Source organism: Falco punctatus (assembly GCF_963210335.1).
Source record: "Falco punctatus genome assembly, chromosome: 2".
Lineage (NCBI taxonomy): Eukaryota > Metazoa > Chordata > Aves > Falconiformes > Falconidae > Falco > Falco punctatus.
Genome location: NC_137581.1, coordinates 70067698 through 70094344, shown reverse-complemented (window position 1 = coordinate 70094344; position 26647 = coordinate 70067698). Strand labels below are relative to the sequence as shown.

The following is a 26647-nucleotide window of genomic DNA, read 5'->3' as shown; positions in this document are numbered from 1 at the left end:
AATTTAATTTAAGTAATTTCTATTTATTTCTGCCTTTCAAAATTATATCATTTTCAGGTTATAAAAATGTAATGTCTGAACTTAGACACTTTACACCTAGTTTCAATCCAGACCTAATTTTACATCTAAGTTAAGAACACATGAGACCACACAGTCATAATATGTTCTGGCCCCTCTCTGACTGCCAAAAGGGCAGCCTACTATAAATAGAGTCCCTAAGAGAAGGTAAGTCTTCCATTTTGAGGAGGATTTAAAAATTTCATGCCATTCCAATTTGGAATAAAGCTCTCCAATTCTGAATTTTTCCATGAAACAGAACCCCAAAAGAAAGTAGTAATAATGAAAAATAAAGCAGAAAATGTTTGTTTTGATAACTTGTAAAGAAAATGTCACCAGACAGATGTCCTAGAAATGCTGATTGAGCAAAAACCCTTGCAACTTTGGAGGGAAAATGAGCTATTTGAGATTTTGGGGCCTTGGTTAGCATAAAAAAATTTCCCATGGTTCAGGAACCTGAATATCTTCCCTGCAGCCCTAGTGGTCAGGTTGCCAGTGAGGGCTGGGGAAGCTGATAGACAGGCTGAGCTGATGTGGAACCGTAACTGAATCCTGATGTCTGAACTGCACAACAAGAGTGTTCCTTTAAAATAATTCACCTGTGCAACCTTTGGAAGTGCAGATAGGTAGCGATGTGGTTTTTAATTTCCAAAGTGATGAGGTCAGATCCTCAGTGGGGGAAAACTGGGGTAATGTGACTCAAATCAGTGAAGCTATTTTGTTTTGTACCGGTGAATAACTGGCCACTGAAGTTTAAAACAGAGTTCAAAGTCTAGTCAGTGTAAGGTAAGAATCATTGCTAGTGTGTTCCGATCAGAACCATTGATGAACCACAAAGAGAATTATTGTGGGGCCCAAAACGTTAAAAACAATTACATGATTTAAGCTTTCATTTCATGCAGAAAAAAATCTCTCAATCTAACTAAACCAGAAATTTGTCATTTTTCTATTTACTTTTCACATTTACCATGAAAAAATGCTCCCTGCTGCCACAAACTACTTGGGTAAACCAAAAGGTTTATTGAAGCCAATTTGTCAGTGTTGGCAGGAAAGTGTATAAACATACCTCCTTTTCCTGATGTCTGCATGAAAGACTTTTCAGATGCATGGAAGAAGTACTCCTCTTTAACCAGCTCAAGCCCTACAGCAAGGTGTAACATTCCTTGTTTGCCAAAAACTCCCAACAATTTTAATTTGGCTTCTGGGTATATCAGGAATGTAGGGTCAAGTCCCTACTTTGGAAGCTCTGCAAGGCATAGAAAGTCTCTGCATGTGGCTTTGCTTCAGTATCTAGATTTCAAGGCACTGCACAGGAAGAAAGGAGGTTTGGGGGTTTTGTTTTTGTTTAATAGGAGGAAGGAAAGAAACAATTCCTTGTGTTGGATGGGACTTTTGCGATCCCTAGGATCTCCAGGATTCTGGGAGTAACACCGATATTGGTCTGTAATGGGGCTGTTGAAGAGTGTCCCCTTCACAGACTTTTCAAAAGGAATTTGGTTACAAGTACAGATGGTGATCATCCGGAGACTTAGACAGTACTTTTTTGGCCCAAAATAATGAGTAACCATGAGACAGCCTGTATATATCACCCAGCATGCACTGATTCTTTTTGACAGAGGAGGAAGACAAGAGCATTGCCAAAGGAATAAGAGTCTGGGAGGACACAAAAATAGTTTTGTGAATCTGATCCTTTTCTCAGAAAGTTCTGGATACGAGTATTTTCAAAGGCTTTCTTAGCTAAGGACTTGTCTAGAAGTACTACCAAACATGCCTGAAACCTTTCAGCTGCGATATTTTTCAAGGTAGAGCATTTGTATGAGATTTGGTGGATCACACTGAGCTATAAGACCCTACTGGACAGCTGCTGCACCTTTACACCAGCATATGTGAAATAGCCACATGAGAAACTGCTCTTCCATCCTGAGACCTCTGTCAGATTTCACAGATATTCTAGTTTTTCTCTGGGAGGAAACCCAGGCTGTTCAAAGATCACACATTTTCTTTCACTGAAATGCAAGAAACCGAGAACGGTGTGAATCCTTCCTCAATGGCAGAATAAAACCAACTCTTCTCCAAGAAGAGAAGAAAGGATAAAAGTTTTCCTGCAACATACATCAAAACTGAGGCAGTCATGGAAAAAAGGAGACATCTGGATGGGACTGCGTAGGGGAGCACAGTATCTCAGACCATGACAATGTGATCTCCCTGCAGGAGCATCTCAGGCCTGATTCACCCTGATTCCCCCACAAGGGAATCACAGGGCACCTCTTTCTTTGTACATCCTCACACTCTTTTTTGCCCGCAAAGAAACTGGCCACAGTTCTGCTTCTGTGTAGTGTCCTCTTCACCCCTCGAATTGTAAAGGGCCAGCCAAAGTACAGACAATGTGTTGTCTGCACAGAAGCCTCATGAAGACACGGTGCTGAGGAGTCCTTTGCCCACCCTGGGCACAAGCACAGCTCTTCTGTGGGACTGGCCTCCTGCAGAACGTGCCCCAAGCAAACCAAGGCACCCCTGTCCTTTTTGCCTCTGCTGTTGCCAGGGTCAGAACAAAACCAAGAGCCAGGAGAAAATGCTCTCGAAGCTAAAATTAAAAAAAATACATAGGGCAGTAGGCAGATAGCCTTACCAGTGACAAAGGCAAACCCAGAAGTTCAGCTGGGATTTCTAAACCACCTTTGCAAGAAGGCAGGGAAAACTGACTGGAGTGAGCATGTCATCCACGGAGCTGATGCCAGAAAACACTGTTGTGCCTGGCTGATTACTGGGCGATTAAAGCTTGAAGGGGGATCTCCTTCCATCTGCTGCATGGACTGCTGCCTCACTGAAAGGGAACTGAAATTTCTCCTTTGCGTTGCCTCACCTGCTCTGGAGACTCCCTGAGCTGCAGCTAGGACACGATTTACAAACACACAAGGGTCAAAAGTCCCAAGCTAACATCATGTAACTGGACGAGGCTGAGGTGCTGCTGCTTGCTATGAATTTTCAGCTTTTCTTAAAATAAGGTGGTAATGAAAGTGTGGTGAATTGTGCGAACAGCGTGGTCCCTGGTTTCCTGCTATTGCTGCTGGGTAAACCTCAGCTCTCTTTTGTCAGACTGCTGGGAAATAGATACAAATGTATTTATAAGATTTCATTTTTGCAGCATAGTACTAAAAATAGCACAATGCATCATTCATAGTATAGGTCTCTCTATTCTCTTATCCTACTGCTGAAATAAGAAAGGCATAATGTTATCAACTAACTGTCCTCCTACCTCTTCCAATAAAGCCAGTTTTAGCTACCGGAGTCACTATCAAGGTTAAAATCCCCTTTGTTTTAAAACATGTTCATTGCCTAGGGGGACTGTCATTGCCCAAAGGGAGCATAATGTTCAAGACTCATTGAAATACCATAAGTATTATCAATAATAAGGAAAACAGAATTCACTAACAAATTCAGTGCCCATAGCTATGTACTCATGATACATGGGAGTGGTGTTCACAGCATCAATTCAACAATACTTTAAGACAGCTCTCCCTTGACCCACGCTGATGAAGATGGACAGACAGGTTAGACAAGATTATGCCTCCAAGGGTCATAAAAATGTAGAAGTTTCCCAACTGCAAACTGATTTTTCAAAGACAAATTACGTGCACAATTTAACTGGAAGGCCATTTATGCCTTCCAGGTTTCATATTGTTGATGTTTGCTTCCTCCTGAATTTTTGCTGTTACTTTTTTTTTTTTTTGCTGTTATTTGTAATCTCACTTTTTTTTTTTTTGCCTCAGATGCACACATTAAAAAAACACTCTCACACTTCTTGTCCTATATGATTTATTCCCAAGAAATTAAATTACATTTTTATAAGCCTGTGTTACTGCAAATGATAGTTGAAGATTTGCTGAAAAAATTAATTCCTGATCTGTTGCTGTGAAGCGTCCTCGCTAGCACTGTACTGACTCTGTCTTTCAAAACCAGATGGAAGCAGTCCAACGGTATGATTAACTTCTTAGTCCCTGCAATTTCCTATTGCTCTACTTGCCCTAGATTTCAGGATTGACCTCCCGCTTCACTGCAAAATGCACAGTTGCTCAGTTTGATAAATCACATGAATACTTTTTTGATCACAGTTATCTACTGTTTACTACATACCCAGTGAGGTTAATCATATGCTGAGGCACTTCATATGCTGCACACATATACGCTCTTCTTCCCAATAGCACTTTGCATATTCTTCATGCTGCCAGCCAGCAATGGGACCTGTTTTCTCCTTACTAATATATGAAAGACCACAGACCTGCACCTTGTCTCTTTTCCCCTCCACATTAATTCTGTAATTATCCACACACTGATTCTTAAAAGATCTAGCAAGCCAAAGAAAATACATGAGAAATTACCAGTCAGACCTTTCTTTTAGCAGATAGATATTTTTCAAAATGCAAATGTTTCTGGGAACTAGAACCAATTGTCTCCCCCCAGATATCTTTGGGAATGCATTGAGAATGCATGGGCTTGCCAGTAGGGAGGTAGGAAATGTTTGGCTGTCATAATAGAAAAATGCCATCACTTCCTTGAAGAAACAAAAGCATCTTAACTTTTTTTTCTTTCTTTAAACATCAAGGATTTTCAGTATTTAGTATCGCTAGCTAGGGCTCAAAATAGTTACAATTCCCTGGGACAGCTCTGCTCCACCTTCTCACACAGCATTGCAATACATCCAAATCATGTCTCCGGTGCTATGGTAGAACAAATGTAAACAAACACCAGCAACAGTCAAGGTATGGGAAAACATCCAACAGCAAAACGATGAGTGCTACAGATCTTGCTCACAAATTAAATCAAGGAAAATGGAGTCCCAGTTTTACAGAGGTATCTATTCCTTTTCATTCCAAGCCTTCTACACAGGCTTTTCTTTTAAAGCCCCTTTTTTGCTAATTCACAACAGTCTCCAATACTGGAAATCGTATCCTATATACAACAAGTACCATTACTCTTGCTTCTTCAAGTTCTGTAACTAGAGGGCTGAAAAAATCTAGACCACTTCTAGCAGCAGTCTCCCTTTGCTACTCTGTACTGTATGGGAGGGCTGCAGCTGTGGGACACCAGCATTTCCAAACAGCCAAGCTTTCACGTAAGGCATAAATGATACAAATCCGTATCCCCTGTCAGAGGTATTATCTTTTTACTCTCAAAGATAATCCAGAAAGTTTAAGCAATGTGCTAATGCTGTGAGAGCCATGTGTTTGTTTGCATGGCAGTGAACACCGTGTGTGTACGCTCTTCTCCAGCCAACTTATGACTCCTGTGGAGTCCATGATCTCAGTTCCATCATTCTCTGCTGGGACTCAGATCAGCTGTCCTGAGCCAAGGCTTGCCCTCGGCTGTCACTGATTACACAGACCCATCACAGGAAGCCTTTCTGGCCAGCCAGCTAGCTGAGTCACTCTACTGATAAGCTGACCATGTAGTTTCTCATGTGGAGGACTCTCACAGTGTGAAAGGCGATGTTATCGAAAAACTCCATCCAATGCAAACATAAATATGCGACTGACATGAAGCACATGAGTATTTTTGCTAGCTGCCACTGAGCTATTTACTTACTTTAGGGTATAAGAAGTTTAACTGCTTCACTTAATCACAGCTCAAGCAGATACTTGAGAACAAGAAATCTTTGGCTCCGTCCACTCAAAGTTTTAAGGCTGCTTGGACGGCTGCCTTCCCTGCTTTAAGTGATCTATTAGAAGTCTAAATTGCCTCCTATTGTTGCCCTAATACTTTGCAGGCAGTCCCTCCCCAGGCCACCTAACCCAAATGGTGTATCTCAGTGTGGCTTTGTCTGAAGGAGAAGAGCCACGCTACAGAACCCACTGGACTAATCATCGATCCTGTGGCTGCTGATACTATCAGGGGAAGGGACTGGATTGTTGCAGGTCAACCTTTTCTGTTTGCTTTTCCTTGCAGCTGAGAGCTAAATGTGTGCGCACACCCACAAGAGGCAGTGCAGCAGCACCTCTGCTGGTGAACACCTCTCTCCCCACAGATGTGGGGCTCTGCTGCTTCTCACAACCTGCCACTCAGCTCCCCAAACCCTTCATCGCCCTGGTGGACAAGGGGAAAATTTGTTTGCCTTTTGAGATCTTGAGTGCAACTGGTCAGTCCCATTAGGGTAAACCAGCTCATGCCTGGCACAGCCTGAGTTTTGATGTCCTGACCGTGATCAGATAAGGATGGACAAGGCATGGTCATGTGGAAATGCAAAGTGCTACCCCTTCTGCCCGACAGGAAGACAGACCGAAGCTGAGACAGGCTGTGTAGCTCACCAACCGTCATGAATGGGGCTTATCTACACTGCCAAATGGATGTTACTGTTGAGATGCCTTGTCTATCAACAGTGCAAGGTGGTAAATCATAGCCTGTACTTAACAGTTCAGGTTTGAGCAAAACATATATACTAACCAGGTGCTGAGCATAAGCTAGCATGTTGGACTTTTTACAGGACTTATCAGCTGGGATGGGCAGGCTTGCCAGCACAGCCATATGGCTGCCAGGCTGAGTGGGTTCAGCTCTCCCTCTGCCTGATGTGCTGGCACTGAGGTTTGTACGGCAGCAGAGTCTGCCCGCACCCTCCAGCATTAAGTACACAGAAAGGAGGATAGACTGCAATTGTGAATTAAGCATGTCTCCTAAGTACCACTGGAGCACTGCAGTGAACGAGCTATCTTCTTCCTATTACAACGAGAGGAAATTCAGCGGTGGTACAATGTTTTCCTCTAAATGTTCAAAACTCTTCGGCAGACCTGCTTGGCTTACACTACAGCCCAGAGAAATAAAAGCAGCTAGGGGAATAAAAGTGCCCTAGGACCACTGTAAATCTTTACTTCATGGAAAATCTTATCTTGCACATGAATATGAGCTGTGAGTAAATTTAATGTGTGGATTAAGTACTGTGCGGTCTCCCTCATGGTGGGCTTTTCAGCCTAAAAAGAACAAAAGAATAATAATGAGTGTTGTGTTTGGGTATGATTACAAACAGCTGTAATTTACAGCTGGACATTCTCCATTGCAAATGTATCCAGCAAGCAAGTGCTTCTGGGTTAGTGGAACAGACTGCAAAAAATTAGCTTTTAACTTCAGCCTTAAGGTCAGAGTTCTGGGACCATGGGAGTCGATCATAAAATCTATTTAGCTCAGCGGGATTAAGCAGGTTTAAGACCTGGCTTAACCACACTGCTTACTGTTAAATAACAACAGAGCACACTGAATATTTTAGTTACAGACATTTTTCTTCATTTGAAAGCTATTCAGGCAGTGGATACGAGAGTCAGACAATTGAAGACTTGCTTGCACTTTATCATTAAGGTATATGAGTTAAGTTCTTGCTATTCTCTGTCCCAGAAACTGAGCAATCTGTATAGTTAGACCACTTTACTGAAGAGCACAATAAAATTAAAACCAAGCTGTGCTGTATAAACACAGAGGGTTTTTCATGAGAGAATGAAAAGCTAATGGGGCCAGTGCATCTTTCCTGACAAAATAGTTGGTGCATGTGCAGAGCAACCTGTCTTCTGGAAGCAGAAAAGCTGTTTCAGTCAAGCTTCTGGGTCACTAATCTTTGTGTTTGCACATAAATCTGCTGGGGGTTACTGTGTCATTCTGAAAACAAGACTCAGTGCAATACACTAAAGAAATCAATGGCTACAGGTTTAAAAACTCTTCCCCAACCCCACCTCCCTTCAGTTTAGCGAACTGTTACCTTTTTAATAGAACCTGAAAGCAAAAAATGCAACAACTGCTGGAGAATATATATATATATTAAAAAAAAAAAAAAAAAAAAAAAAAGATGGGCAAAATTACTGAGAGCTTTATTTAAGCTGCCATCTCCCTTGACGCTGGGAAGTGCTGGTGTATGACCAGGAGCTGTTAGTTGCTACTGGGACACAAGTAATGAGCAGCACTATCAGAGGCAGCCTCACTTTAGCCAAGACTAGACAGAAACTGCTGTCACAGTGTGGGATTTTGGCCCACTGCCCTCCCATTCACTCGCTGCAGTGAGGTTATGGGAGGCAGCCCCGCAGGGTACACCCACAGCCTTGCCAGCACCCCTCTAGAAGGAGAGGAGGGTGCCCTGGCAGCTGATGCTTGCAGAGCAGATGAGAAAGCTGTAGCCCTCGGGCATGCTTTTAGGGGCAGAGAGGGGAATATCTGCTTATAAATAGTAAATCTAAGGCGTGAAGGGCAACATTTAAGCCCTTTTTCCCTGAGGGTGAGGGCAGCCTGTGCCCAGCTCCCTAGGTAGGGACCATCTGTCCATCATTGCCACTTCTCTTTCTAGGGGAGACAGAAAGTGCGCTGCAGGGTTTGGAGCTTGTGAACTACCTCCGGGGGCACTTCTGCAGGAATGTTCCTTATTCAGCCCAGGGGAAGAATGCTGTAAAAAAAGCCCCCGTGTTTCCTTTGGTCACTGTATTGTCCCCACGAAGTCCAAAAGCTGTTTTGCCTCAGGGGCGAGCTTGCCCACCTCCAGGGAGAGGGGCATAACGTTGATTCTGACTTTGACTCCTCTTTCTTTTGGCATTTGTCCTAGTTACAGCAAATACTTGTGTACCCTCCAACTGTACCAGCGATTTCACCAGCACCCCCTACATTTCACTCGGGAATTTTTTAACTTGGGGGGGGAGGGGGGGCGGGGGAAGGGGGAGGGGCAGGGAAAGAATTCTAAACAAAACGGTGTTTGTAAACGTGTGTGTGTGGGGGAAGGTCGATAATTTTGGTGGTCTTAGCCTCTGAGCAGAGAGAAATGTTATTCATCCATGCACAACATATAATTCAGCCTAAGTGACAGGCTCAGCTCTGGAGAAATCCTGGCCTGAACTGGCTTCCAGAGTCAATTACCGCTTATTCCCAGGGAGGCGGGGGGCAGGGGGCCAGACAGAGCAGAGGGGGCTGCCAACAAGGCATGGGGAAATTTACTCTGTGTCAGCCTGCATGACACAGTACCTCATTTGTGGATAAATGTAAATCTGCTAGTTCTTTTTCACAGGCACTAAAATGTACAGTCTCTCCTCCCCCTTCCCTCCCCCCGTTCCCAAAACTGGAAAAGAAATCAGGACTGTCTTAGAAAGCTACCTTATATTTCAATCAATCCTCTTTCATAAAAGTCATTTAAGGTAAATACCTGTGCAGATCTATGGCCCAACTATAACATTTACTATGGCCCAAATCCTGAATTCCTCACTTGGGCAAGTTTCCCATTGAAGTTAATGGATTTTTGCTTGAAAAAGAACTGAGTAAAACCTGAACACTGTCTAAGGATTTGGTCCCCTGCTTATCTGCCTGGAGCACTGCTGCAGTTCCAGAAGAAGTGAAAAAATGAATTAAATTCCTTCAAAATACCAATCCCTCAAAACTTAAGAGGTAAAAAAGGGCATTGTTTTTGTGCATAAAACGTACAGAGGATCTCATCAAAAGAAGAGTAATTCCCAGGGAAAGGATTTGGAAAAAGTCAAAAGAGAATATCTCAGAATAAATGAAGTACTTATTGCTGAAAAATGAGCTCAGATATATCTCAGCAAACTCTAAAGCTCAGAATTTACTGCATCATTCATGCCTTCTCCAGTAAGTTTCTTATCTCTCGTTTGGTATCACAACAAGGGATTCTGCATACTCTGTATGAAATACAACAAGACTGTGATTTTTGCAGTAATAAACTCTACACATGCATGACAAATCCAAGCATGCAAAATGTTTAACATCCCAGTTCACAGATACTTTGGGGACAAAATCCGATTATGAGTTATATGCCACAATAAATAGGGCTCAACGTTTCATAAAGCAATTTATAGTTCATAAAAATGACAAAATGTACCTGTCAGATAGAACGCGGAGAGCAGATCTCTGTGCTGCCTGCTGGAAGAAAGGGCAGAGATGTTTATTTTATATTCTGACTTGAAAATTACGAGCACAATCAACACTTTAAAAAATGCGTTACACACATTTTTGTCACGTGTCCAAAATGTTAAAGTACGAGCAAAGTAGCGGAGAGTCTATAGTCAAATAGACATTCCAGCCTAGTAAATGTAAGAACGCTTTGTTAAGTATGCCATAAACCAGAAGACTGTCAAAGCACCGCACGGTATCTGAGGTCTGAACTACTCTATTTAGATGATTTTTTCTGCAGGTCCCTGAAAACTCGGCAGGGCTCGGTTCTCTGCCTTCCCCTGTCCCCGCTTCTGCACTCCCACTCCCTCTCCTTTACCATTAGTCTCCTCCCATTCTTCCACAGAAACAAACATCACATATTTGGTTCCTTTTATGATGAAGCCCGTAGCTATAATTATAAATTTTGCAAAGCTTGCCAGAGCTGCTGCAGACTTTTCATGAGCACTGCCATATTAATCTGCTGGCAACTTTTAACTACACAGTACAGGATTGACCTGTTGCTGGTTTGCTGCTCAGTTTTTGCCTAGTACAACTCTTTGGATGGGGTGGGGAAGCATGGTGCTTGTTCTTGTGTTAACCGGCAGGTCTGGGAATAGAAATTGTAGCCTCTCAAGTTTAATAGGACTCCCAAGCCTATCCCTGAGCTAGTTTGCCACTTTATTATTATTATTCTTTCCTCTCCTTCAATCACTTCAAGTGGTGTGATTCATGGCTTTGGCGCAGTAACCAGCTGCTAAGCAAAGATGAAATCCATAATGTTTTGAAAATCTACTTTGAAGCCTCCATTCTACTTGGAGATGCCCAAAGTGTCCCCTTCCCAGCTGTACCTGTCCAGGCTGTGCCTCACCTGACACAAGGGGACACAAAGCAAAGCAGTATGGAGAGTCAAGGGGCAGGGAATTAAATGTCAATTTTCTCTTTGCAGTTACCAGTAAATACGTTTTGAAACTATTCTCCCTGGCTTCTCAGGCTGCTGGGGGCTGCATCCCTATTCCTCAACAAGCCACACAGCTTGCAGGCACCCTGCTCGGCACCGGAGAGCATGGAGGTAACCCTTCTGTCTAGGCAAGATGCTGCAGACAGGCTGCAAAGAAAAACTTGATAAAACCTGACCTGCAGTTGCAGTTATGGAGCATTTCACAGAAAGATGTGAAAAGGTACTCTGAGTGGATCCCTGCAGATCTGGCAGGAGTGCAGAAATGCTTTGGGAAGAGTTTCTACTTGATTTTGGAAGCAGGATTTCTGCTTTGAAAACTTTCTGGAATAACTTGTGCTTGCTGGGTTCCCCAAGGAGAAGTAGTTTGCCGTGTATCACCGTGTCAGAAGACAAGGTGGCATGGCTCACCATGGAGGGTTTCTCCTCAGCGTTGACTTTCTGTAGTGGGCAGAGAACCTGTGGGAAGGGCTGGGAAGGTCCCAGCAGCTCAGTGGGAATGTGCCCATGGCATGAACATGCTGTTTTTAGTGTTAGGAAAATAATATGGGGAGTCTGGTATTTTTTACTGTGTCCAGTAGGTCATCCTATTTGCATGCTCCTCGGATGCAACACCACCAGCCAGGCCACCCAGGCCACTGGATACAGGGCAGGCCTGGAGGGGAACAGCTGCTCCCCGGCCCAGCGGGCCGGCACCATTTTCACTCTCTCCTCTGCAAGGGGCTCATTACGACAATTTCATCCCACCTCTTGCACACAAACACAGGAAAGACCCAAACCTCATGTTTAAGAATGTTTTGTGGCTTAATCTCTTCTTTAATGCCCCAGGCCAAGGCAAATTCATCTCCTCCCATGCCTAATCACCCTCACTGTCAGCAAGCTTATGTCCATTTTGAAGTTTCAAGCCGCCCAGTTTTGATGCTGAGGCCTGTGCTGTGTCGTGCCTTTGCCTGCAAAACTCAGGAGCCTCCTGTCACTGTCAGAGCCCTTTTTTGTGGCCAGGCTGTGCAGCCACCATTCAGGTCACCTCTCCTTCTCTCCTGCCAGCAGCCAGGGCCAGCCTTCCCCTCACGAGTGGCCACTACATGGCAGTGCTGTTTAAGCCACTTCTAACGTTTCCCACCCTTGGCTCAGGCCACCACAGGTGCCCATGTGGTTGTGCAATGCAACAGGTTGGAAAACTGATCCAGCTGAAAAATAACACTTTGCCTTCTGGTCTTTTTTTTCCCCTCTCTTTTTTTCCCCCAGGTTATTTGTGACCTGGATCCCTTTTCTGACCTACTTCCCCAGGGAGAGGGTGTGACATAGCAGGTGGGAATGGGAACACAGCTGAGACCTTTGCTGCTGAGATAAAGGCATGTCCACTGGCAAGGCTGCTTTCACCTCAGTCACTCTCAGTCTCTTCTGGGGGGCTGCAGAACATTCCCGGAGCAAGGTACACGGTGGCTGCCGCAGCCAGAAGGCACTGAAGGAGGCAGGCTGCTCTGTAGCCACAGGCCTTACGAACATTACAGACAGCTCAAGAAAGCAAACATGGACTTTGATGACACTAAAAGCCCCTGGCATGGGGATGTGGGGTGTGTATCTCTCTCGCATTCCCCTAAAATCTCTAACTTTGAAAGAGGGAGAAGAGCTGGCTACTTTTTCTTCCAGTCTTGATGGAAGCTGCCCTCAGGAGGAAGAGGAGAGGACTCGTGCCTTGGCCTGTGTGGTGTGCTAACTGAGCCTGGCCATGCGGCGTTGGACTGCAGCCTCGAGTGCCAGTCTTCAAAAGCCGTCTTGGTACATGCAGTTGCTGACAGCTTTGAAAAGGAGACCCCTTCTGGGCAAGAAAGCAGGTTCAGATGACAAACAGGGCAGCAGAGAGAAATGTACAAGTGCTTGTCAGTGAGATCATTCTACTTTTTCAATTAGCCTCTCATTTAAAGTTCTTTAATAAACATCCTTCTTCACCAGGACGCAATGCAGATTGTGTGGGGCACCTCACTCTTTGCTTGGTGGTCGCACAATCTGTAAATGAGACTATTGATTTCTTTCTTACACTGTCTGAAAATACAGCCCTGTTTGATTGCATAGCTGTGTGACCCCCTGAGTTGGTAATGGCCCCATTTCTAAATGATGGGGGAATAAGATCCAGTCACAAGTTTATTCTTCCTCCCTGGAGAAACAGATCTATTGCCTGCAATGAAAGGCAGTTAGGAACTATCCGGCAATTTTAATTCTAGCCTATATTGCTCCCCTCTCCTGGAGAAAGTGAGTTGTTGTAATTAAAGGTAGTTAGCAGCTCCCTAGCAAATATAAATACTTGCAGCCACTAATTACAGTCTGCTCTCTTGTTCCCCTGCTAGAGGACTGGGCTGCTCAACTTAGGGGGAAATATCTGCCCTTGCTTCTTGCTAACAGTTTTTTTGTGACCCCATTCAAACTCGTTCATGAATCCCCATGGAGGGTCATGACCCATAGTTTGAGAAACTCCTGGCTATAGAAACAGCTTTCTGTGATTTATTATGTTTCTAATATGCTGGTATTATCTATGTAACAATGTAAGCAAAAGGGTGGTACTTAGTATCGTATACTGCCTGCACGACCATTTTTTTAATAGGTTGATTTTGATTGTGCTATTTAATTTGCATTTTATTTTACATCATTAACAACTTTACTGAGGCCAACTCATCATCCATCAAGAAAGATAAGAATATGTTCTACAGTCTTTATTATTCCTGGAAGTAAGTGACTATACTAGTTATAGAAATTAGGGATAAGAAATAACTTTGAAGTTTGGTATTGCTGACAGAATTTAAAGGACAGAATTTAAAGATCTCCAAGACTTACCGATAAAAAGTGCTTCATGAGAAGCTTAATATTCTCTAGATAAGTGATTGAGTGTTTTAACCAGTAATTAGTATAATCCTGGATTTGCAGTCCTTAGAATCAGTGGGGTTACTGGTGGAGGAAGGTTTTCCTCAATAAGAACATGGATATTGGGAGGCCAACTCACTATATAATAACTTTAATGATGAGTAGGAAGCAGGGAAGGGGAAAACATAATCACTTAGGTGACTCAGCTATTTGGGCCAGAGAAACAAACCACAGTAAATGAGATTAATTACCCTGTTTCACTACATCAGGAATTGCAAATTACGGGATACCAGCTGGTTAGACTTCTTTGACCCCCACGTGAGTTGGTTACAGATACGTTTAGGGCAGAGTTTCATTGATCTGCCTATAGTTCATTAATCATTCATGAAAGATTCTAGATGTACCCCAAGACTACTGGGACAAAACAAGTATTCAGCCAGCAGTAATCATGGTCGGGTTCTCAGTCTCCGGAGACTGCACCTCCTTTCTCCATCCTTTACTGCAATGAGCCAGAGCTTGGGAACTTAATCAGCAAATATTCAGGTTTCAGTGTGTGTTAAACGAGCTACCAAAATTACTTGAAGTGTCACAAGTTGCAGTCTGTTGTTGGAGGGAAATCAAAGAGGAAATTAAATACTTTCATTGTAATTGGGACTGAGCAATGAGCTAGCTCATTGTAATTGGGACTGAGCAGTGAGCAGAACAGGTTGAATACAGCTGGATACAGCCGAGTACAGCTGAATAGAGCTGAATTGAGCTGGAGATAACAAGAGTGTCAAGAGTGCTCCCCAGAAATCCCTGCTGTGGGGTTTGGTTTTGTTTGGTTGTTTTTCTTTCCTTCTTTCTTTTCTTTTCTTTTTTTTTTTTTTTTGTTTGGTTTTTGTTTGTTTTTTTTTTTTTTTTTTTGTTCTGTTTTTTGTTTTGTTTGTTTTCTTCTAAAAATCTGTTTGGAACAGAATGGTTCATAAACTGCTGGGCTTGCAGACATTTTCGGATAAGAAGTAAATGAGAACTACTCAAGTGTTCTGCTGGGCTTGGAAAAGTGTTTTGGAGACACTGCAGGCTGGCTGCGGATGCATTTTCCTATAGCTTATACACAGCACACTTTGGCAAGTAGAAGCCAATAAATTGACCACTAGCAGCTTCAAATATTTTGCTTTCCATTCTTCCTGTCCTATGGATTCATCACTGTTATCGCGAAAGAGCTCAGTTACACAATTGTATGGGGTTACACCAGTTATACCAGAGACTTCACTCAGATGATGCAGGTGTACACAAGGTGAGAATTTGAACCATTTCTTTGGTGACAGTGTAACAATATGTACTACCTGTGCATGAGTAAATTGCATTGCTTCCAGAGCGTCTTGTTTGCCTTTCTCTTGGTGGTAGGTGTTGCCCTGGAACTGAGCAGTGACCCGTTTATGCTCTAAGTCAGCATCTCCCATATCAGCAACCACTGAGAATGCTGGATGTCACCCTGTATTGGACAGCAGTTAGTGAGCTGTGGATGCACTTTTTTCAAGCCAGGGGTAAAGAAAGATGTCATTACTATATACTGCCGTTTGGGAACCAGACCAGAACAAATACTTGTATATCTGTCTTCTTTCACATTTCACTCTTCATATGTCTTCCATGTTGATTCTGTGTTAATTTCCCACAATTTTGTTTGGTTTTAGCTTAAATGTGGTTTATTCCTAAACTAGTGAAGTTAGGAAGAAAATTTTGTGAAGGGCACAACCTGACTGCATGCCATAAGGACATGTGGCCATAAGGCCACAGGACTGTCCAGGGGTGGTTTTGTTTTTTTCTGCTTCGGATCTGGGAGCTGTTATGGACCTAGTGCAAAACTTCTGGATAATCCTGTTGTGATGAACCCACGTCAGTTCAACCACATGCACAATTTTTCACCTTCTGTGTTAAAATGTGAGTTTAGTCCAACTCTGTTTATAGGCACCTTCTTGTACTAGAAGTTACACTTTTGCCTGTAAGATAGAGCTGACTTCCAGCCTCACAGCTTCTCTCCCCATGCAGGTGTTTATAGTCCGTGATCAAGCCAGTCACCAGCCCTGCTTCAGACAAGCTCAGGTCATTGCACAGATCTCTTTCACTCCAATGTTCTCTCCCCCATCTTGAAGCCCTCTTCAGTGTTTTGCTTTTTCAGTGTTCTCCTTGAAGAGTGCAGAGCTGCACAGTGTTGCAAGGACACTCTCATCAGGGCTCAAACTGGAGGCAGTGAAACCCTCACACACCTACAGACTGGCCCTGTTTAAGCGCCCGTGAGTGTCTCGAGGCCACAAGGAGTTGCCCGAGGAGCTCAGTTCAGGCAATTTATTGTAAGTGATTCCTAATGTGCCTTCTCTCACTGCATTATTCTCCTCGCTGTTCCTAGGGGCTTTGTTTGAGAATTGCTTTCCAGTGTGGATTTCTGAGGGATTTAAAATCACTTGTAAACTGCAGCTTAAGTGTTTCTCTGTAAATTTGCAATATAAATGTATGAATGTGATTTTCACTGTCCGGTTGGTATTTATTTAAGATTTACAGGCTGTAAGACTTAAAAGGGTCTCCCTTTCTTCCCCTTTTGAAGTTGGCTATCATCAGAGCTACATCTTTGGAGAAACTATAAAACTCTTCCTGGATTTTCATGATTTCTCCAGGCCTTTCAACACCTCAGTATTCATTTTTCACCCTGGAGTTTTATTATTATATTTCTGGCATACATTGTTCTTTCTCCTCTGCTTTGCCCATTAATCCTTATTAATCTTCAGGGGCAGCACAGTCTAGTGACTTGAACATGGCACCTGGGAGTGAAAGACCCAAGCACTAATCCTGGCTTTGCAGCTGACTTGCCATGTGGCTTTGAACAAGCCACATCTCAGTCTCAGTCTCCCTGTCAATTCTACAGAGATAATAATTCTTTCTTAGCTCTATCTAAATACCTCTCAGGGGCATTGTATTAAGTAGTTAAGACTTGTTAAGTGATTTGGACCTCAAAATTACTGTATAATCTGCATGGGTATTAACCATACAAAGAATGCTATATATCTGTAAATATTGAGTTTTCTGTTTTGCATCTGTTCAGATTTGTCCTACAGTCTGGCCCCAACAAGCACACAGGATTTCAATGCAGAGGAGTTAACTTTCATCTTCTTCAGTGGAGATGAGCAGAAGAAAGGTCCTTGGTACTTTACGTTAATAAACCAGTTAATTTCTGATTTCACTGCAGGAAAGTCATTGCAGGTGAAGCAGTGGTCATCTTGGAAAACCTATGTCTCCCCAGAAGTAGTCTTTTTTACCCAGGAAAAGGTAACTTGGTTGAAGTGCTCCTTACACTTAGGATGTTGCAGGCAAAAATTGTCAGTGTTGTGCTACAGGCTTTACAAGATTTGTTGGGAAGTCTGAAAGCTCAGAAATTAAAGCAGATTTTTTCCAAACCCCTATATATATGAAAACAAGGGAAATACAAGCCTAAATTCCCCAAACAGTGGTAACTCTGCCCAGGGAGGTGCTACGTCAATTGACTGTGATGCATTTGCTACTACACAAGTATCTGCTTGGATTGTGCTAGGACATAAAAAAGAAGACAGGGGATAACATCCCAGGTTGATTGAAATCAGAGGCTAAACTCCCACTGACATCAGAGCAGAAAGATTTCATCCTGGGTTCAGAAGAAATTGCAGCAGTGGTTCCCCAGTCCCTTTTTCTTAAATGCTAGTTTTGATGGATTGGCTGCTGGCTCTTTTCCTTTATTTCTCATCGTGTTCTAATATAGCTGCTACTCGCTTATAATATCCTCCCTCCCCCCCCCCCCCCCCCCCCAGTTTATTTTCTTCATTAATTTCTTTTTTATTCGTTAATCCCTTTCCTTTTTCTTTTTTTCTTTTTTTTATTTCCTTCTGTTTACTGACATGCTCTCAGCTGCCTCTTTCTCTGTTCTGCTGTCATGCATCTCTGCGTGCCACATCTCCTTGACACAAGTCCTCATGCTGATACCACCTCAGCCTGAGCTGAAAAGCTGAGGGAAGCAAAGAGAATGTGGCCTTCTGCCTTGCAGAGAGCAACAGCAGCTCCTAGAGAGGCTGTGAGCCTGTGTTCGTATGCATGCATGAGTGCATGGACACGTGTGGACACAAGCTGGGTATGGTCTCTTCTTACAGCTTTTAATAGCTGCAACATTACAAACGACACTAATTTGTGCTCTAAATTATTTGTGACTGCTGGTTATTTAACTGTTCTCTTACAGGCATGCTGGAATGAATTTGCCTGAAGGCAAACAGACGCTTTGCGGCCACGCTTGAGTGGGGCGAAGGCTCAGGCATGGTGGCTGGCTTCAGTGAGGGCTCTCTGCAGCAGGAGGAGCAGTGCGTGGGCTGAAGGGCTCATGAGAAACAGGGACAAGGGAAAACCAGCCTAAACCTTCCTTACACCCCAAATTAGATGACACTGCTGAATTGATTGCAGTGGGATCTGTTCCCATGCCAGTCAAACCAGATGTTTGTACAGTAATTCTGGTTCATAAGGGGGGGGGGGGGGAAACCCCGACTTAACCAAAGATTTAAAGAGGATGGGGTTAAGGAAGTTACAGTAGATACAGAGAGAAACTGTTAGACTTGGAAAAAGGTGATACCAGTGGAAAAAGGCAGGCTTTGGAGATTTACTAGAGCTAAAACTTGGTCACTGCATCCACATGAAGAGACATGAAAGATGCCCTTGTATTTTAAGTTTATTTTCCAGTCTTTTTTTAGAGGTTACTACTGAGAGGCATGGAGATCAGAGTGTCATGTTTGAATTTCCCCAAATTTTGTGCACGTCCAAGAGCCAAGCTGATCTCTAACCTTTTTCACTGTCATTCATGGTGGTGGCATTCAAATTTAGAGCTTGATCCTGCCTGCCAGTGCATGCCAGGCATTGAATCTGATTTTGTAAGATAGGCAGTGATGTGAGCCAAGTTTGGCAGGACAAGACTGAGCTCTTATTTTGTTTCATCTGACAGTTTCAGTGAGGCAATCTTGGTCTTCTTGTCATGCCTTGTGCAAGTACAAATTTAGATGTCACAGAGATTTTAAAATCAGAGTTGGCAAACCACAAAAAAAGCTTGGCTCAGCTGGCTTAAATCTTACTCTGGATTTTAGTTAAGTTGAATACCAAAAGGATTGCTTCTGTAATACACAGGAAATAATGGACTTAGCTGAGTTAAGAAAGTCTGTTCCAGTGGCTATTCCTCCAGTATAAAAACACACCCACATCACAGTGACAGAAGCATTTGGATTAAATACAAAACCACCTGAGGTTCCAGCTATTCCTTAACTCAAAACTTAATTTTTCCACTTTTGCTTATCTCTGCTTTGTGCAGTTTTGGTTGCAGTCAAACTTGTATGTGACCAGACTTCATGAAATAAGTTCCCTGTGCTCAGTGGAGTGAAAAACTTCTCATCAGAAAGATATTTTTTTTTCCCCTCAAGTTTAACAGGGCATTTTTTTTGAAAGAGAAATTAATTTGCAATGGTGATGCAGGCTCTGTGCTTTTTTTCCCGGTGCTGAGTGTTCTCATCTCCTTTTTCACTCATTTTTCCTTCTGATCAAGCATCAAGTATTGCACTGATGAAGACATGAATAAAAAGGAGCACAACACGAAAATGACTTAATGTGGTTGAAATATTTGGACATGGCATATGTGAACGCAATTAGCACTGCCTAAAAATAGCTCTAGTAATGAACAGGGCTATGCAGTGGTGTGTTATAATTTGCCCAATATAACTCTTCTCTCTAGAGGTACCTGACTGCACTTTGCTCACCTGATCTTCGACTTAAAAAAAGTGCTGTCCTTACAGAGGAGGTCTTTTGGAAAGAAAGCTTGTAGCTGCTTTGCCCCTTTTTCAATTTGTTTCAAAATTCATTACAGATGGCTTCCAATTAGCTGGAATATTACATTTCATATGCAGAAGCAGTGCTTATAAAGGCTCTACTAAAAGTTCTTACTTCTGGAAGAAGATGGACACATGACCATTCATTTCAGGATAATTTTTATCTTTTTGTTGATTGTCAGTCCATACTGAGAAGTGTAAGGGAAGCGTCGTACACATTATTAAAAAATTGTCTTTACATTCATTCTTTCTCACTTGTTTCTGGCTACCATTACAGAAATGAAACGCGATTTTCATTAAAAAAAACCACAATATTTCCTAATGTTGTTTACATAGCGACACAGCCACACTGATTGCCATTGACCACGTACATGGACTTTTGTCCTATTGCAATGACAGGATGGATTTGGCTGCTCCTAAATGCCTATGCTGCAAACAGTCCTGCCAGAAAGATGAATTTCCAGTGCTTAGCCCTGGCATCCCTCAGCATATATGTGATGGGGACAAAATACATGCACATACATCCCCACTGGAGCTGAGGGTGTAACTTGAATTCACACCAAGTTTACTGGGTCAGCCATGGCCAGGTGATGCTGGAGCAGGGACAGGTCCCCCAGGGCTAGCAGGCCACCCTGCCTGTCCCCAGGCTGCTGTGGGTGGGGGGCAGCCCTGGGACCCCCGGGAGGGTGCTGGGCAGGGTGGCCTGCTGTCACCCTGTGGGGCTCTGGGTGGTGAGCCAGACCAGGCTGCTGAGACTTTCATTTTACTGCACTGAAGCTGTTCCTGGTGAACTTTCTCGAGGCTACTCTTCCCCCAGGGTCTCCTGTGAAAAGACACGGCTTTCTGTTTGTCTTGGCTTGCCTGTGGAGGGGCTGGTTTCACTCACACTGCTCAGACCCAGCAGGACCAGCCTGTCCTCATCCCTTCTTAAGGTGGGCAGTGACTTTCAGGCAAATGCTGCCTTCCCTCTTTGGCACAGGGCACATGAGAAAAACTAACAAATCCAAGGGGATTATTTGTTGCCTCCCTGTACATTATGCATAGAGGGTGTCTTTTACCCCTGGCATTTACCTGCTGCCACAGGTAAAAAATATGATTTTTTTTTTAAAAAAGAATACTAAAGCTGGGTCTTTCCTTTCGAGATACAGCAGGGGCTGGAGTGCAGAGTTATGTCCCTGGGAGTGTGTTCTGATTGCTTCTTCAACTTCTGTTTATACAATTTTACAAAATTTTGGCAGGAATCAAGAGCACATACCAGGGTGTTGGCTTTTATGAATCCCATGGGATGTGAAAGTCAAGCTGACTCGATGAACTTTGGTTACATATTCCAGACAAGCACAATGACTCTATTTATTCAGACTTGGCAACCAGAATGCAGATTGACTCTGTGGGTAATAAATTTTCACAGCCACAAAACTTCAGCGGCAACCAACCTGATCCCGCGCAGAAAAAATGCATACAAGGAAACAGACTTGGGTTGCAAAAATATGCTAGATTATTATTCCATGTATGCGTACCAGTCAGTTAATTTATTTGGCTATTGACTGACATGAATTGCACAAATGATGCCAGGGATCTTTTTCCCCTTAAAGGAACTACTTTCTATTACAAAATTTTCATATTGTAAAAGGACAAGTAGGGGGAGAAAAAGAGAATTGTTCATATTACAACTGACAATCTCCTTTTAATATTTCACCCAAGACTGATTTAAGTTATCCAGTGACCTCTATAGAGAAGAGCAGGATATTATAATGGGGACTGTTTCATGTGCTATGCCACACTTCAAGGAACCAAAAGGCAATAACCACTACAATTCAGTACTCCGAACAATCTTAAGTACTATTTTGACATCTTCATGCTACAAAGCTTCAGATGCTTTCTGGGAGAGACGATGATGAAATTATTACTCTATGTGTTATAAATCAAAATGAATTGGCTCTTTAACTTGCAGATTTATGTTAACTACCTTGGTATCTGTTAATTGCATGCTCTTCAGATATTGATTGGGGATTAAAAAGTGTATTTTCTTCAATCTCTGTGATGTAAAATATGCCAACAGGAAATTTTCCCTCTGCATATTAGATCCTATGATCACTGCCTGTAAAATTGAAACGATCAGTTTAAATGGATAAACTACACTCATTAAAGAGGAAAAATACATTTATGTAATTAAAATTAAGAGACTAATATGTGTGGATAATGTAATTACTGTGGGTGCACACACACTCAGCTCAAACCCAGCCTCTTTTGCCTCTCCTGGGTCTGTGAATCTCACTGCCTTAATTGATGGTACGGAGGGAAGGGTTGGGAATGCCTTGCCCACTGCGGTCCTGAAGCTCTTAATCATGCCTCTGTCTTGCATTTGGCCTCTTTCATCCATGACTCACATTCCCTGGGTCAGTCACAGCCCTGCAAATGCCAGCCCGGGGAGCACAGAAGCACCTGTCCCCCTTTGCACTGCTTCAGAAATCTTCTGTTTGCTGCATGGCGATTTTGGACGCAAACACAAAATCTCCCCCGAAGTTTTCCAAGTCTTTCCCCTAAATTTCCCCCTTTAGAAATCAGCAAAAAGAAAAGCTTCCCAGTTCTTGTAAAGCTCCCCCTCAGCCCTCTGAGAAACTGGGCTACTTAAATGAGTCTGGTTGCTCAAATGTTAATTATGTACAGAATATCTGGGAATCACTCATGTACTGTTCCTATGCCTTCATCTTTGATTTCTTTCTTTCCTGTTCTTGAGCTCAGAAGGAGGTCTGAGATTATAGAGCCCCTGAATTAGGAAGTAAAGGGAAACCGTTTTTCCCACTGACATTTAGACACAGATCCATGTTGTAATCTGTGCATTTATTGGCAGAGGGGGTCTCTGTTATCCTTTTTTGGGCCTATTTCCTGCTAGGTAGATGGAAATGTAGTGTTTTGTTTATCCAGCAGGCATATTTATTTAGAATTGTTTGTTAAGCAAACCTGTAAGTCTCAGCTGAGGTTCTGCAAAACATTTCATATAGCAGGAGCCAGCCTGTGCCTCCAGAGGTTTTTATCTGTACGGTCGAGTTAGAAAAAACCATGACTAATAAAGGGGACCAAATCACAAAGTAATTGCTGAGAGTTGCTCAGGCTAGGGCCTGTGATGATTAGAAGTGAGTAATGGGATCTCAGCTCTGCTCTTTGCCTTGTGGGTGGCAAACTCTGTCCTGGCTCTGCAGAGCTTGTTCAAGCACTGAGGTGAAAGACTCAGGCTGTATCAGCTGCACCTTAAAGTTCAGGTTACTGAGCAAAGACCTTGCGTAGCACACATGATACTGAGCAATCCCAGCACAGGAAAGATGTTAACAGTTGCAAGTGGCAGCACTAAGCTGAAGGTATCAAGTGTGCGTGCTCAAACAGCAGCATTTTTCCACAATCCCTAGCAATGTTCTTTTATCTCCTGTACGATAAACACTTTCACTCACGTGTGCTTTTCTGCTTGCTACTAAGCAAGCTCTCTGGCTCCGACAGCCTGTTCCACACTGACATCCCTCACGCAGGATCCCATCTCCCTTCTTACCTGAAGGACAAGCCACCACTCCTGACTGCTGGCTCTTCCCTTCCCTACCACCCAGCTCCTCCCTGCAAGCACTACCGCACCTTGGTGTGCTATTGTTATTCTTCAGATGTCCCTCCTGTCCCTCACTTTACTTTGCCCTATGCTGTCTATGCGCTGTATTTTAAACTATCTAGACAAGCAGGTAGAATAATTAAATGTGAAGTGTTTCAGGATGAAATACATTAAACAAAAAGAAATTGTATAAATATGTAAATAATTGTATCTACGTGCTGAATCTTCTTAACACCAAGAAGCTTTGCTCAAAATAGATGAAATAATGGGGTAGCATAAATATTTAAAGGTTTTGATTTACCTGTTGCTTGGAATATACTGTAAAATAGAGACTTCTAGTAACAAAACTTAAAGAAAACCCTGGAAGAGCTTCATGCCTACATACCTAGAATTATTTATCTAAGATCCTGAATTTCAAGTCTGGATAGCTCCAGTTACCCCTGACTGAAGTAATTATATTTGAAACCCGTGTTATATCCAGGTTTGGATCCATCTGTGAAGTGCAGCCAGAGGCAGTACTACCCTCATTTGCCTAGTGAAGGCACACATGCATTTTAGTGCAAGAAGGAAGGGAAGCGCCTATTGCCTCTCACCGCTAACAGATCACCCATGCTAGTATGCTAAGGAGAGAGCGTGGCATAGCACCACTGGGCAATAAGGCACTCAGCCAGCCATGGGCAGGTCACGATCCAGCCCTATTCTAGCGAGTACTTAACTATTTGGACGAAACACAGCACAGCAATGTTTTAAGAAAAAATGGGGAGAAACCTCCCCCCACCAACAAAACCCAGCTCTCCTGACCCATGGAAAACTTTGGCTGATGTAGCTGCTCCCAGTCAGGTTGTTTGGGGTTGTTAAAACCCAGGCAAGTGCCCTGATTGCTGTGTTATGGATTGAACCAAATGCTCAGCCAAGGCTTTCTCTCAGCTGTCCTTAGCTTTCTTAGCACACATGGGCCACACAGAGACAGGACTGAAAACGCTCAGAGGAGAGGTAAGGGCCGGGGGGATGCTGGCGAGGCTTTAGGCAAGTAAGAGGTAAGCAGCCCAGCAGCTAATCCCTGAGGCCAGCTCATGACTGCAAGGTTTGGCTTGAACCCTTAATCCAGAATTCCTGTTTCTCCCCTTTTTAGCTGTTCTTTAAAACAAACAAAAATCAAATCAGAAAGAGACTGATACAAAAACCTTCTGGGTCACATCAAGGTAATAAATCAAGAGCAATGCATACTGTTCCCCACCAATCCAGCAGTTAGCACACGTGGGCTGGCTCACAGCAGCAACATCTGTTACTCCAGTTACAGTACTGCCATGTATTTTGATAACCTTTATGTATGTTTTGAAAAAGCATTAGCAATATATTTGCAGTAGCTTAGTCTGGACACGAAACACACTACAGGTGACATGTTAGTTATCTGGTTCTTACCTGGTCATTCTCTTCGTCGTCACTGCTTAACTTGAGGTCATCTTCTAGCATTCTGGAAAGTAAGCAGTAGAATAAATCATAATGTACCAAAATGCGTTAGATATGATGTTTTCTTTGAGCTACTGTAAGCATTTAATAATTTAAATGGAAAGAAAATATATTTTATCCTAGTAACTGTAGATGTGATACTTTATAATTTTTTCTTATCCAGTTGCTATCAACTAACTTCTTAATTCATTTCCTACTATTACTGCCTGAGAGAAAATGTTTACTAGAGTAATAATGGATTTTGCAAAGGTTCTTGTTATTACAATCACTGAAAAACAATTTTTATATGCTAAAAATAATAATTCTGATGCTGACAGGTCAGTAGTCTCTCTGAAAGGAAAATTTTGCTCTGTTTGGCTTTGAGCTTACAAAACAGAAGTAGATATTTACACTGGCAGTACTGCAGCACAAAATAAGATTCAGTGATGTTTCCCAAAGGCCATTTTTACTTTATTGCATGTTTGATGTAAAATTGACATTGACTGAAACAATTAAAACTAAAATATATTGTCTCAGCGCACGAGAGTATCCACAAGGATTTCACTGTCATAAAAACATAGAAAATAATGCATCTTTTGTAATGGGGATTTCATCCTCCCTTCCCATATCCTTTCTTCAACTTGCTTAAACTGGCTCACAAAGAAGAGGAGTTTGTTTTTACCTCCATGCATTTTTTTTTACAAGGTAGGGTTAAATAACCAGCAGTTAAAGGAGTTGAAGAGGTGCAAAGATTTCCCCTAGTGCTTGAAAGGTCTTCAAGAATGAGAACTGGTTTTAAAAAAACACCTCTGTAATAATGACAACGATAGCAATAATAATAATAATAGAAAAAGTTGCTGTTTCTTCTTGCATTCTGGGGAAAGAGAATCTATAATTTCTTCTCGACTCCAGAAGAAAGCTTGGTGAGCAATTCAAACACATCCTGTGATGTGGGTGGTCCCCAGAGTGTAAATATCTCAAGAAGACATATGTAGTAATTTCAAACCACCTCCTTGTACTTGTGCCTAGATCTTCCAAGAGCGTGCCTGAAAAGCGTGACTCTTACATGGGCTACATGGTGTGCCGTGTCTTAAAAGAGCACAAGCCGAACCAGCCTCTCCTCAGCTGCTCAGTATCTGTACAGTCCCTGCCTGTTGCTGCTGTCACAACTCTTTCTCTATTTCCCTGCAGCACCTTTCAGTCAACATAGTTGTATAAGAACAGGATCAGGGGTCAGAGCCAAAACTCCCATTTTTTCCTCTATAAAAGATTTTTCCTCTATAAAACCTGTCTGCAGTGCAGACACCTAGAACATACAGGACACTCACTGAGTCAGAGGGACTTGACAATCTCACAGCAAGGCTTTTGCATGTTTTATCTGTCAATATGTCCACAGGCAGGGAAAAGCTTGCTTTGCCATTTCCCGAGTCAGCAAAAGCTCTGGTGGCCATATCAATGCAGCCACCAGCCAAGTTAAGAAGTCCTGCTGAGAAGTGGGCAAATGGGATGGGTACAAATGACACGGGATATAGCTCCTAGGGGCTAAAATATGTCAGAGAAGCAAAGCTTCCTGTAAACACCGCAAGGTCCACATTGACTTTGGATTCCACCACTTACAGGGATCCAAACAACCTTATAATTAATTGCTCAGTTTTTTGAGTTAGATATGTTTAGGGCATCCCTGAGAAAACAAGTGCTTGAAAAGAGAAAGTTCAGATCTGGGATTGGGCACTATGTAATTAAATGTGACAAAATCTGCACTGATAGTGATTTAACCAGAGAGAGATGTGGTTATTCTGTGAAAAGCAGAGCACCCAGGGTATAACTCCTTGCTCTACCTTGAGTCTGAGTACATGAATTTCTGCTAGTGAGGTGATAGTTAAGTACTTTATTTAAGATTTAGCGATTCAGCTCTTCCCCTAAATGGAAACTAGAAAATCAAAAGTGTACAATGAAATGTTCTAGGTAGCTCTA

General features: G+C 42.8%; 1 protein-coding gene across 1 annotated transcript in view; it reads right to left on the bottom strand.

Moving 5' to 3' along the window:
• The window catches only part of AFF3 (ALF transcription elongation factor 3), a 336652-nt gene that overhangs the window by 77440 nt on the left and 232565 nt on the right, over window positions 1-26647 (bottom strand). Inside the window, exons 8-9 of the mRNA XM_080377268.1 lie at window positions 24647-24698; window positions 9905-9945 (exon numbers count right to left, since the gene is read on the bottom strand). Of these exons, the coding sequence (XP_080233394.1) occupies window positions 9905-9945; window positions 24647-24698 (93 nt within the window). The remainder of the gene's footprint in view (window positions 1-9904; window positions 9946-24646; window positions 24699-26647) is intronic.